Genomic DNA, 13,717 nt, shown 5'->3' with positions numbered 1-13,717 from the left:
GTAGTAACCAGTTGTGAAGGTGCGGAAGGACACAAGACATCCAATCAAAAAGTCGGTAAAGAGGCTATACTCCGGGGAAAGACAAACAAGATGAAGAAGGAACGTGGTTGAATAAGATGTAAGCAAATGAGATTGACAAGTAGCCAACAAATGGTAAGCAATGGGCTGACCAATGCCCACTGTTGGTCACAAAAAGTATCTGACAACTGACTGCTAAAATCTGTCTGTAGGCAATATCTAAAAAATGAAGTTGGTGAGCATCAACGGAGTGAAAATGCTGCCTTCTAACAGTTTCTCCTGGGAAAGAATTGTTTCAGCGCCTCATCATAGACCTGACAAAACCGAAATTAGGAATTGTGAATATGTCCTCTGGGGAAAAGTGAAGAGGCAAAACCATCCTGTGACTTTTGCTCCGTGTTTAGTATCGCGAAGTGTGTTTGGTATTTAAGCAACGCCCATATGCACTCTGAAAATGATTTTAGCACATTTCCATGTAAAGGTATTCTCTCTTCTGTGTGCTTTCCAAGTCTCTACTTGAATAGTAAGTAGTGACTGTTTTCCCTTTACTGCTAGAAGGAGCCAGGCTCTTGTCAACGTCTGATGAATGGTCCGTTCACAATCCCTGTAAATTGAAGAGCTAACTCTGCAAGTGCCAATGTCAGACAAATTCTACAATGTAAGTAACCCAGTCCATTTAGTGTAACTGGTTGAGATGGTGGTGTTCTATTACGGCCCGACACGAATGTGAAATTAAATGTAAAGTTTCAGTAAATTGCATGTGCTGAGGAAAAAGGCATGTCTGGAAATGTTTGATTAAAACTGTTGTTGCTCTAAAAAACCCTTAATGAACAGTTGGTGAATAATACAAAACAAAAATTAACACACGTGCCAGTGGAGATGCAGTCGAGGCCAGCACACAGAAAATAATTCGAAATAAAAACAGTGAAAAGGGAAAGATGAACCAATTGTGAAACAGCAAAAAACAAAAAAATGCATTTGAAGAGCGAGAAGTAAAAAAACAAAATACGGCAAAAGTGAAAGCAGGGAAGCGCGCACCGACAAACACGCGAATGGTGCGCGCACAGCACCGCCAAAAGTGAAAGTAATCACGCTCCAGATGGTGCCTCGGGGATGTAACTGTTACCACGCAATTTTTAGCAAGCAGTACCGTTACCACGGATCCGTTACCACGCAAAACCCATTACCACGGATACCTTTACAACGCATTATTCTACAACGCAGGTACTATTACAACGCATACCATTACATCGTTATTAAGTAAGTTTATCTTTTTTAAATAACATTTTTTAGGGGTATTTGTATTTTTAGGGTTCAGGGTTGGGTTTGGGTTTTGGGGTACAGGGGTATTTTTAGGTTTTAGGGCTGTGTTTGGGTTTTGGGGTACAGGGGTATTTTTAGGTTTTAGGGTTGGGTTTGGGTTTTGGGGTACAGGGGTATTTTTAGGTTTTAGGGCTGTGTTTGGGTTTTGGGGTACAGGGGTATTTTTAGGTTTTAGGGTTGGGTTTGGGTTTTGGGGTACAGGGGTATTTTTAGGTTTTAGGGCTGGGTTTGGGTTTTGGGGTACAGGGGTATTTTTAGGTTTTAGGGCTGGGTTTGGGTTTTGGGGTACAGGGGTATTTTTAGGTTTTAGGGTTGAGTATGGGTTTTGGGGTACAGGGGTATTTTTAGGTTTTAGGGTTGGGTTTGGGTTTTGGGGTACAGGGGTATTTTTAGGTTTTAGGGCTGGGTTTGGGTTTTGGGGTACAGGGGTATTTTTAGGTTTTAGGGTTGGGTTTTGGTTTTGGGGTACAGGGGTATTTTTAGGTTTTAGGGTTGGGTTTGGGTTTTGGGGTACAGGGGTATTTTTAGGTTTTAGGGCTGGGTTTTGGTTTTGGGGTACAGGGGTATTTTTAGGTTTTAGGGCTGGGTTTGGGTTTTGGGGTACAGGGGTATTTTTAGGTTTTATGGTTGGGTTTGGGTTTTGGGGTACAGGGGTATTTTTAGGTTTTAGGGCTGGGTTTGGGTTTTGGGGTACAGGGGTATTTTTAGGTTTTAGGGTTGGGTTTGGGTTTTGGGGTACAGGGGTATTTTTAGGTTTATGGGTTGGGTTTGGGTTTTGGGGTACAGGGGCATTTTTAATATATATTTACAAATTTAAAAATTACAATTATTTTTTTATTAATTAACTAATAAATAATTAAATATAATACTTCTTAAATAATCATTTATATTATAAATTAATATTATATACTTAGGGCTGGGTTTGTTTTTTGGGGTACAGGGGTATTTTATATATATATACAAATTTAAAAATTACAATTATTTTTTTATTAATTTAATAATAAATAATTAAATATAAAAATTCTAATATAATTATTTACAATATAAATTAATATTATTTACTTACCTAAAATTATACTTACGATGTAATGGTATGCGTTGTAATAGTATCAGCGTTGTAGTGTATTGCGTTGTAAAGGTATCCGTTGTAACATGACCTGCGTTGTAAAAAATCCGTGGTAATGGTATGCGTGCTAAAAGTACGCATTGTAACATCATATATCCGTGCCTTGGGTGCTAAAAACTGGCAGCTGTGCACGTTCACGCTCGCGTTCACGCAAGCTTTAGGCTAGCAAAAGCCAGTGGGTAGCACTTTGAAAACTCACTTACTAAATGTCTCGCCTGAGACAGCGCCTGCGCTGGCTCAGGCAAGACCTATGCAGTACCCTACACCACTCTAAACCCTAAGCCCTATAGCCTACCATATACTACTTCTTCAACCCTAAGCCCTAAACCCTAATCCCTAAAGTCTAAAACACTATCCACCACTACACTCCCCATCACCTACTCTAAACCCTAAAACACTACGAGTCCAGCGTCGTCCTTACCTGTCTCTCGTTGTGCTTCCAGCGTTGTTTCCCCGTCCCGGTGCACAACATTCCCGGAGCCCCTCCTGGCACACGACCCGTCGGTGTGATAGCATGCGTTGTAACGTCGCATTCGATGTAATGGCGTGCGTAGTGAACGCATGCGTCGTAATGTCGCGTGCGTTGTAATTGCACGCAATGTAAACGTATGCATTGTAATGCATGCGTTGAGCTGGTTGTGCGCCGGCTGCTAGCACCGCAATCCCAACCAGCAGATACACGCAGTTATAGGCTCCATCTGGAATGGGAGGCTAGAACGTGCTGAAGAGTCTGGTGCAGGGACATGAGCCATGATTGGTTGAGTGAACGCAAAGGGTAAAAGATCTAAAACTTGGTTGCACAATTGATCATTGGGGTACGTGAAGTATTCTGTGCCTGTGCCTAATCAATGCCTATGTCCACAGTATATTGTGGACTATTGTCATGAGATATCTCATATAGCGAGGAGAAAAAGACTTTTCCCAGCTCCAGAGTTGGCAGCTCTGATCGCTATGCCACATCCTCCCCCTGCATTCTAATTGACCTGTGTAGTATTTCGTATTGCTGTGAGTTTAAAATACTGTCTTATACCTCAAAGATAAGTACTGGGCTGGACAATACGTTATTGTGTCCTTTGGTTAACTGTTCAGTACTTAGCTCTTGCCCCCACTCTATTTCCCCGGGAAGCCTCTGACTGTTCGTCCTCTCTACTCAAATAGTCAAGTGCAGAAAGGAACGCTCTTGGCCTATACTGCAGAGCCATTGCTCGCGGCCACGCCTGCTGGAAACCTGCTTCAAACATAGATTTCTGCTAATGTCATAGCAAAGGCTTCTTGGACTCTAATGTAACTATGGGAAAAAGGAACCCTGGTCCACAAGTTGGGTAGTAAAATACCAACATAATTAGGGGTGGAATGATCCCCGAGAGCGGTGATGTCCCGGTTCCACTGCACCTGGTGCACCATTGATTGCCAGACCACTGACTTCTGAAGAAGCAGTTTTGTTGCATGGCCATTTGTACACTGAAATATTTGTGTTGCCAAAGCAACATGCTGCATGAACCTGCTGAGCTATTCTCTATACCTCTAGACGAATTAACAATCATAAATGCGTTTCACCCGACGTGAGAGGTTTGCTCCAGTTCTAATATTATATGATTAAGGCTCTCTGTTTTACGTTGTTACTGATTTTTACAGATAAATACAGACAGAAGACATTTATTTTCTCGTCTGTATTTATTTTTAATGTGGATAAAAATGGAAATTTTGTTGATTTTTGAGTAATTCTAAATACAGTCTGCCACGAATGCCATGCCAATAACTGTGTGGATTGATAGTTAAGGGGGCTAAAAAAATAAACACATTTTAGTAAAGAGGCTTTAACAGCAGTAGATATGCACAAGGTCGATACTGAAATGTACATATTTTCTTATAAGCGCATTGTTTTAATATCTTCTGTTGGTGTTTACAGCATTGTAATCAGGTAGGCATTCAAGCATATCTTACTGTCTACTGCATACGTCTTGTACATAATGTTACCAGCTATTTTTATGTTCTCCGTGTATTTGTATTTACTACATATGCTACTCGTATCACTGCTTCTTTGCCAACTCTTTAAAGTGCTCTGATACCTTTGGGTCTAGTTCACGCTATATAAGACTCGATAAATAATTGAACACTGATGTGAGGGCTGTAGCTCAATGTATTCCATCTCAGCAGGGGGCTCGGAGCCCCGGGATAAGCGCCCTTGGGCACACGGAGAGCTCGCAGTGGAGGAGCCGGGATTGGCCCTCAGGGAGAGTTAAACAATCAGGGAAGCTCCATTAAGATCAAAGAGACGATGGCAGCTCCGAGAAGGAACAGCTGGGGGGAGAGTGCGCCTGCTCCCTGGCTGGCAACGGGTTAAAGAGCATCCGTGCCAGAGTTGGAATGAAAACCGCCGCGCGCCCCGAGAGCCCTGCGAGCACGCCTCGTTTACAAGCGCACCGCCCGGGTATGATCTCATTGGCCGAGCCCACCTCCTGTGTAGCATCCCATAGGCCCCGGCCCGGGCTCATTTGCATATGGGATTTGCACAGTGTGCCAAACTCTGGGCTGGGAGAAGTTTCCCAGCTCCGGAGCTGCATGGAGGATTGTTTGGGAGCGGATGGGGGAGCGCTGCTGGGCTGATGGAGTGGGCTCTGCACAGCTGCATGGAGGGACTTCGGCTGGGCTGGACAGGGTGATAGAGTCGGCTCTGGACAGACTTGTTTCAGGAACAGGGAGCGGATTGCTGTTCGGTTTCTGCTGAGAAGGGGATGCTTTTGGCCCGGATGGGGTGACTACTCCCCTTCTTCGTATGGTTGTAACGACCCTTGTTTTCGCTTGGGTTTTGGGCTGGCAAAGTACAAAGAGCTGAAGGGTGCATTAATGTGGAATAATGCCCTCTATGCCTGATTAGAACCCTCCAGGCCTGGAGCCCTAGTTAACCAATCATGCAACGCGCTGCAGCCCCAGTTGCAACTCTGCTGGCATGCGCTATTGATGCTTTTCTGTGAGTCAGGGTTGAGTGTGAAAAGAAGGGGCGCTGGATTGCCCAATGTATTCTGCACTGTACCTTACCTTTGGACTCTGGAGAAACCACTCTTGAGTGGAAGTTCTAGAGTGCCCTTGAAAGGAGTTGAATGGCCTTTTTTGAGCCCCAGAAGAGGAGCCCAGCCGTGTCCTCCCCCATGGCCGGGATGTATAGCTCCGCTTTGAAGACCCTGGAGGATCTGACCCTGGACTCGGGGTATGGGGCGGAAGATTCCTGCAGGTCGCTCAGCCTGTCATCGTCCAAGTCCAACTCTCAGGCCTTGGCCTCCTCCCAGCACAGGGGTGCCTGGTGGTGCTACTCTGGATCCATGAACAGTCGGAACAACAGTTGGGATACGGTCAACGTCGCAGTCCTACCTGAAGACCCAGAGGCCTCGGACCTCTTCTCCAGGTGCTCAAAACTGCCGGACCTTGAGGAGTTCCCCTGGACCGATGAAGAGATTGGGAAACTCTTGAGGAAAGGGGAGGTCAGTGGAAGGACCTTCACGAAGGAAGTCAATGGAATGACCTTCTCCCAGGATGTCCAAGACAATACTTCCTCCTATGAGCACCAAATCCCGGTCTTCTCCGAGGAGGCCACAGGTAAGGCCTTCTCCCAAGACGCCCACGGTAAGATCTTCTCCCAAGAAGCGGTCAGAAGGTTGTCGGCCTTGCTCAAGAGAGCGTTGATCCGCATTGCTCGGGAGGCCCAGCGGCTGAGCGTCATGCACGCCAAGTGCACTCGGTTTGAGATCCAGAGCGCCATCAAACTGATACTGAGTTGGGCCCTGGCTGAGAGTTGCGTCCTGGCGTCAGTGCGTGCACTCTCGCTCTATAGCATGAGCGCTGGTGAGGGTCTGAGGAAGGGCAAGTCGGCTCGTTGTGGTCTGAGCCTGTCTGTGGGGCGGTTCTTTCGCTGGATGGTGGACACCCGGATCTCGGTGCGCATTCACGAGTACGCGGCCATCTCATTGACCGCCTGCATGGAGAACCTGGTGGAAGAGGTCAGGAGCCGGGTACTTCTGAGCCAGGGTCTGGACGGGGCAGGTGGAGAGATCTCCATGGACTTCCTTGAGTTGGTGATCAACAACGACGCAGAGCTCTGGGGAGTGTTGCAACCTTACGAACACCTTATATGTGGGAAGAACGCCAACGGTAAGTCCCAGATCATGTTAGAGCAAACTTCAGTAGTGTGTATGCAAGGGATGCTTGAATTGTACTTCCAGGCCCAAATCTGGAACCCTCCCATCAAAAATGAGAATTTGAGGTCAGGTGGGAACTGTACTTTTGCATCAATCTGTTTATTCTATGCCTTCTCTTGACGCTTAAACGCTACATGGTCTCTTACTGTGTCACTGCTTACTACTGTTGTTTCACTATGGCCGCTCCAGCCGCTCACGTTCTTTTACTATTTTTGACCTCACCACCTCTGCTAGGAGGCTGTGCCTTGTGTTTATTCTTCTTTTCATGGAAAACTCTCTGATATTACTGCTGACCTCTACCCCTCCTATCGTGTCCATTGCGGATACCTGTGTTTTACCCCTTGGTCACAGGCTCAAATCCTGGGGTTTCAACGCAGCCTTTCATCCTTCCGAGGTTGATAATAAGATTACTATTGAGTTAGATAACATATCAGGCGGTCAGTAGTTCCACATGACTTTCATTAGGGGTGTACAAGCAAGCACCTACAAATATGTCTATTGTGAAATGATTTTTCTCCTGACTGTAAACTCTTCCCTGGCTGTAATTTTCCACTAAAACATGCAACCTTTTTTCTACTTGTGTACTCCATCTAGGAATGACATTTTTTCTTGTAAAAAAAATGCCCAACCCTGGGACTGATTTAATCAGCTTTAAGGTTGAAATGCTAAGTCTATAGAACCAAGCAACCTACAATTTATAGGCAGGTTTACACAGCGGGTGTTTTAACCTAGTGTTTATGCGTTTTGTTTATCAAAAAATATGCCCCCTGGGTCCCTCAGCACTCTGATAGATTGTTTTTTGCCCTCACTCTGTAATTTTCTCTTCTGCATCGTTGTTGTGAACTAGGCTTTCAGCTCTCTAAGTGGTTGTGCACTTTCTGCTTGTAATGGTTGTTGCAGCATCTGATGACACCACGAGGATCACCGTGTTATAATAAATATATTTTCCCTGGTGTAACACTCGCGCCTGCATTTACGATAGTAGTGGTTGTTCTCACATATCAGCTTCCAAAGCACATCAATATTATGGTGAGGGCGATCGGTGGCCGAATCTCGGAGTTGGAGGGGGCGTGTCCACACTAATATACAGCAGAATATTATCACTCTGCTCTAATATGTTTACTTCACAGGATCTCTGCAGACATGCTTATTTATTTTTACCCAAGAATCTCGGTTCCAGAAAAAGCTGCGAGTATGCAAAGTCTGCTTGGGAACGCCCATTTGTATATTCCGGGATTCCAATCAGGGGTCAGACTGTTTGAAAAGGCTACTTTGTAGTGTTTGGCGGTCTCCGATGTCCAATCCCATAATCTACAGGGTTGAGGGGGGAGGGGAGTGCAGACATTTCCCAATCTAGAGGATGGACTAAAGAGGGCTAGGACAACATGCACCTATCCCCTCCTCCCCCACACGTAACTAGAGTGCAGGCTCCCGTTTTAGAAATGTAGAAATGATCTGTAGAGACTTTTAACCCCCTCACCTCCTCCCACACACACACCGTCCAACCATGACTCCGACCCGCCCTTCTCCACCCCACCCCCCACTACCTCTCCCCGGGCAGCACGGTCCTGCTTTTAACTGGGTTATTGAGTACTGGAGAGATGAAAGTGTTTGCCCAGGGTCACACGATATGGGGAAGCTGAGAAACCGAGATTAGTAATGTTTTAACCCAAGATCGGCGGTCCAGTGCCTAGATCTCATCTCCTCCTTGTGCACCGCTCCGGTGGCTCGTGGCTGTGCACCGCTCCGGTGGCTCGTGCCCGAGTAACGCACGTGCCTGTATTCAGTTGTCCGTCATACATGTCTATCATAGCAACATATTGTTATAAGCGCTTTGCGACCCCTTCATGGCCCTGAAACGGCAATGTAATACAACACATTGATAGGTTATTTTACGCACACGTATTTACTGCGCTGCAGTTTTCATTGTTAAAACGCCTGCAATGCAAACACTTCTATGCGCTATACCAATAGTAGTAAAGAGAGGTATAGGATAAACTCAGGCATGTTATTTATGACTTCTTTAAAAAAAAAAACTGTATAAACAGTACGTACATGTATAGTTTACATTCCAAATCATCATTGTCTTGCTTACAATGTTATTTCAACATTAGGTGTAGGTCACATTTTAATAAAATATGTTAGCTCAGTGGGTTAATGCACATGTTGCAGAGCGTTGCGTATAAACTGGAGGGCAAAGGATGAAAACTGGCGTCTCCCAGAGTGGCCCGTTATTCCAGTTTAAAGCGGCGCGACGCAGACTGGGAAGAGAATTGTGAAAGATTGTTATCCACTTGAACTCGGTGATCACGAGCACTGGGCCTTGCAGCCCCTCCTGGGATTGGGAGGGGTTGGCTGTGTGCATCATTTGGAAAAAGTCTTATGTTCCTGGAACGAACACCGGATGTACTCGGCGCTCTCAACGCATGCCAGGTATAGCGCTACTAATCACGGCGGTGATTGTGGAAGGTCCTTTGAGACTTTCTCTGACCGGCCGAGTCACGTTCAGAGAATCGCTGCTGTCTGTCTGTCCAAAGGTTGCAACTTTCCGAACATCTGCTTGGATCATCCCAGCTACTAGTGCACGCGTTCATTGCGCCTCCGTGCACACATATCGCCTAAATTGCTTGTATGATCAGTCTGTGCATGCATGTGTGTGTGTGTACATTTGTAATGTATATTTTCAGCACCGCATTCTAGCAGATAGGACCACCCCACCACGTCGCTTTACTTGACACCCCCTTGCATATAAATGACAGCTGATTAGAAAGACAGACAGGGCTGGCTCCGTAAACAGAGCTTGACAGGCTCGGGGAGGTGAAAGGCTGGGAGGGGAGTGGATAGAAACCGAGCAAATGAGCTGGTGATCGGCTCAGCTCACCGCAGCAGGGACATCAACCAACCGAACTAATGTTCCGACATTCACCCATGTCCTCCCGGGAACGGATGCGCGTGCGCGCAGTCTGTCCTGCAAAGGATGAACTGGTCCCGTATCTCTGAAAGAGATAAGACTTTTGGGCAGAGTGTTAGTGGTACGATACTAGTGACTACTATAGGTGTCCACGCAGGCCGCTGAACCTCTCTTTACTGTGCCTGGATACCCCTGCTCGAAGCGCTGTAAACACGGTTATTTCATGTCACCCATTCCGCCCCTAGCTCACCCCCCCCCCCCCCCTTCCCGGCCAGTCCTGCCGGCCGGTGCTGCCTCTGCTCTGGCCCCGGCAGTGTCTGCGGCTCTTCTCGCGCTGACACAGTTCGATCTGTTTCGACTCTGTGTGCGCCCTGAAGGCTCTGCATACAGCACTAGTGCCCCGCCCCCACTGCACATTGTTTGGGTTTATAAAGCAGTCTTACTTTGTTACAACGCACGTGGAGGGGGCAGAGATGTTTTAATGCATGGGATGAGCAAAGTGGGCTGTGGCCCTTGGCCCCAGCCTTTCAATGGGCCCCTGGTAGAGCCAGCTCTGTTCTGCACATATTCTTGCCCTCATGACCTTGAATAATTTTAAACAGAGGATTTTAAATACCGTTTTCCTTAAATGAGTTTTTAATGTGTGTGATTTGTGAGGATACATTACTGGCATTTTGCAATAAAATGTGCTTGTTTCATGCAACATCCCCAAAAAATGTTTCTTTAAAATCAAAACAGGACCTCATATATGAGAAATGGAAGGGGGGTCACAGAGATGCTCTGCACCAATATTAGTGAGCTGATGCCTCGTTACAATATTTAAAACACATGTCACTATTACTTAATATTAGAGATAAATGCATTTAAAATGTGCACCATTGTGTCTGAGCACTATCAGTGACCTGGCCACAGAGGCCCTGAAATGGAGGAATTGGATCATAATTCCAAAGCTGCTCTGAACAGGGCCTCCAACAATTCTTAAGAAGTCTCTGGGAGGGGGTATGGGGGGAGGGGGGTGGGTCTGCGTACAGAAATAATACATGTACAATCTGGGTTCATCGGAGTGGGGGCCTAAGCAATCAAGGGGGAACAATGAAAAGTATTGGCGAGGAAAGTGTGCAAACATCGCTATTGGAGTTTAGAAAGTGTTTCATCTGGATACGCCATCAGCTGATGTCCGTCGCAGTCGGGGTCCTTGTCCTTCCCTGGTGGTCCCAGATTAGCCCCCGAGGGCAGGTGCTCGACACTAGGCACATATTTACAGCTGGCGGCTGAGCTCACAGGCCCAGCAGGGCCAGAGGAAACAGTGGGCGTGAGAAGCCCCCTGCACCGGCGGCGCGTATCACCAGTGCAGGCTGGGGTCACCGCCTGCAAGCCCCGCCCCCCAGTGAATTGTGAGGCAGCAGGCCCCCCCCCCCCCAACACACGGTGAGGTCACAGAGTAGAGGTATGTCCTGTGACCTGTGAGGCACATGAAGGCAGGTCCCTCCAGTGCATTGAGGCAACTGAGGGCAGGTCCCTCCAGTGCACTGAGGCAACTGAGTGCACTGAGGTCTGAGGGCACAGCCCTCCAGTGCACTAAGGCAACTGAGGGCAGGTCCCTCCAGTGCACTGATGCAACTGAGGGCAGATCCCTCCAGTACAGGGTGAGGTCATAGAGTGGAGGCCTGTCCAGTGACCTGTGAGAACTGTGGACAGGTCCCTCCAGTGCACTGAGGTCTGAGGGCAGGTCCCTCCAGTGCACTGAGGCAACTGAGGGCAGCGCCCTCCAGCGCACTGAGGTCTGTGGGTAGGTCCCTCCAGTGCATTGAGGTATGAAGGCAGGTCCCTCTAGTACACTGAGGTAACTGAGGGCAGTGCCCTCCAGTACTGGGTGAGGTCATAGAGACCTGTGAGGTAACTGTGGGCAGGTCCCTCCAGTGCACTGTGGCAACTGAGGGCAGGTCCCTTCAGTGCACTGAGGAAACTGAGGGCAGGTCCCTCCAGTGCCCTTAAGTCTGAGGGCAGGTCCCTCCAGTGCACTGTGGCAACTGAGGACAGGTCCCTCCAGTGCATTGAGGCAACTGAGGGCAGGTCCCTCCAGTGCAGGGTGAGGTCATAGAGTAGAGGCCTGTCCAGTGACCTGTGAGATAACTGTGGGCAGGTCCCTCCAGTGCACTGAGGTCTGTGGGCAGGTCCCTCCAGTGCATTGAGGCAACTGAGGGCAGGTCCCTCCAGTGCACTGATGCAACTGAGGGCAGAGCCCTCCAGTACAAGGTGAGGTCATAGAGTGGAGGCCTGTCCAGTGACCTGTGAGATAACTGTGGGCAGGTCCCTCTAGTGCACTGAGGTCTGAGGGCAAGTCGCTCCAGTGCACTGAGGCAACTGAGGGCAGCGCCCTCCAGTACTGGGTGAGTTTATAGAGTGGAGGGCTGTCCAGTGACCTGTGAGGTAAGGTAACTGTGGGCAGGTCCATCCAGTGCACTGTGGCAACTGAGGGCAGGTCCCTCCAGCGCACTGAGGTCCGTGGGTATGTTAAAAAGGGTTCCAAAGACAACCGGTAACCAAAGACCCTTTTTGTTGCCCGGCGGTATCGCCTCTATGACCCACCAATATTAATCAATGAAGAAGCAGGCGCTGGAGACTGGAAGGCAGGAAACGAGGATTTTATTCTCTCCGGAGGAGAACACATCAATTCAGACAGCAAGTATCGTCACGAGGTGCTCTAACCACATCTCTGAGGCCTGGCCTCTTATACTAGGGTTTACGACCTTTATTGCACATAACACATTCTCGCAATACTTTAGTACTTGAAAGAACATCCTCGGAATCTCCCCTCCAGACCCGTTCCCACATACATTTACAGTTGGATTCCCCACCCCGGTCACAACAGGTGATGGTTGTCGCACAGCAGGGCATTCCGCCGATTCACGGAATGCATGGGGTTGATCGGATCTCATGGGGTGGGGGCTTTGATCGGTTCGGGGGTCTTTTGATGGGGAGGGGAAGCTTCCTACTGTACGGGGTAATAAACAGTATCCGCAGAGCCAGGTGGCGGCCTGGGAACAGGGAAGACAAACGGGGACACAGGAAAAGGGGTTTGCATCAAAAGGGTATGAGGCCATGAAAGGAATGAGGGGAGGTGTTGCGCTGGGAACAGGATGGGACTCAGTGGTGAAGCTGCGCTGAAGGGGGGTTTATGACCCAAGGCATGAGAGAGCGGGGGTTGTCAGCGTGCGGGGGAATGCTTGCGAGGTTAAGAGAGAGAGAGACGCGCTGGCTATCAGCGAGGGGCAGGGAGGCCATGGTGCTCAAAATGGCTGCCGCTTACGCGCACGAATGGGCTTGGAAAAGGGGCAAGATGGCGCCGATAATGTTCACCAAGTTTGTATTTATTTTCTACAGTCCTCCCTTTAACATTTCCAAGACATCTTGCTGGCCTATTTCCTATCTACATCTATATGCAGCGATCATAAGTAAGGGAGAGGGGATTTAGGCGAAAGAACTGTACATAAACATCACATTGTAAACATCATATTGAAAAATCTCATCATTTAGTAGGCGGGTTCATCGTTAAGTTGGTTGCAGAGAAAGTCATCGTAATGCAATATCAGACTAGAATTACGTAGCGAGGGCGTTGGGTACAGATCATAGAATAAGAACTGGTAAGTTATCATATAAGTAAGTCCTTTTTGTATACGGCGGGTGCATAGTCAGTCCAATGGTGCTTGGGAGAGAAAGGAGAGACAGTAAAAATATCAGAGTTCTCGTTGTCTTTTGTCATCTTCTGTTGGCACTGTTAAGCACCTGGATTACAATTCGGTCCGTCAACAGGAATGTTCATGTGGATTGAGTCGTTGGAGGTCTGCGGGCAGGGGTACATTTTGTCTTGTTTCGCCAGGCCTCATAGGAGCAATGCGTTACTGTTTTGGAGCAGGTGCACTTTCTTTTGTAACGCAGAGCATAGATCTGCAAAAAATGCGATTGTTCCTGATTTGTGAGATCTGTTTGTTTCTTGGGTCTGGGTGGTGAGCATTTCCAGTCGCTTCCATCATCTTCAGGGGCATTGGTAGCGGGCAGAACCACAGACTTTGTTTATCTTTTCTTCGGGGGCGACCCTTGGTGGAGTTCTAGGTCACCGTTCTGGGATTTAGCATAGTTCGTGGT

The 13,717-nt window shown here is 47.9% G+C and overlaps 1 protein-coding gene across 1 annotated transcript in view; it reads left to right on the top strand.

Moving 5' to 3' along the window:
* Positions 1 to 5,020: 5,020 nt before the first annotated feature.
* Positions 5,021 to 13,717, top strand: part of ABTB2 (ankyrin repeat and BTB domain containing 2) — a 485,106-nt gene continuing 476,409 nt past the window's right edge. Inside the window, exon 1 of the mRNA XM_086959586.1 lies at positions 5,021 to 6,613. Within this exon, the coding sequence (XP_086815712.1) occupies positions 5,569 to 6,613 (1,045 nt within the window). The 5' untranslated portion in view covers positions 5,021 to 5,568. The remainder of the gene's footprint in view (positions 6,614 to 13,717) is intronic.

The sequence above is a fragment of the Lissotriton vulgaris genome, chromosome 2_2, assembly GCF_964263255.1.
Source record: "Lissotriton vulgaris chromosome 2_2, aLisVul1.2, whole genome shotgun sequence".
In the NCBI taxonomy this organism is placed as follows: Eukaryota; Metazoa; Chordata; class Amphibia; order Caudata; family Salamandridae; genus Lissotriton; species Lissotriton vulgaris.
This window is presented reverse-complemented; position numbering and strand designations above follow the sequence as displayed.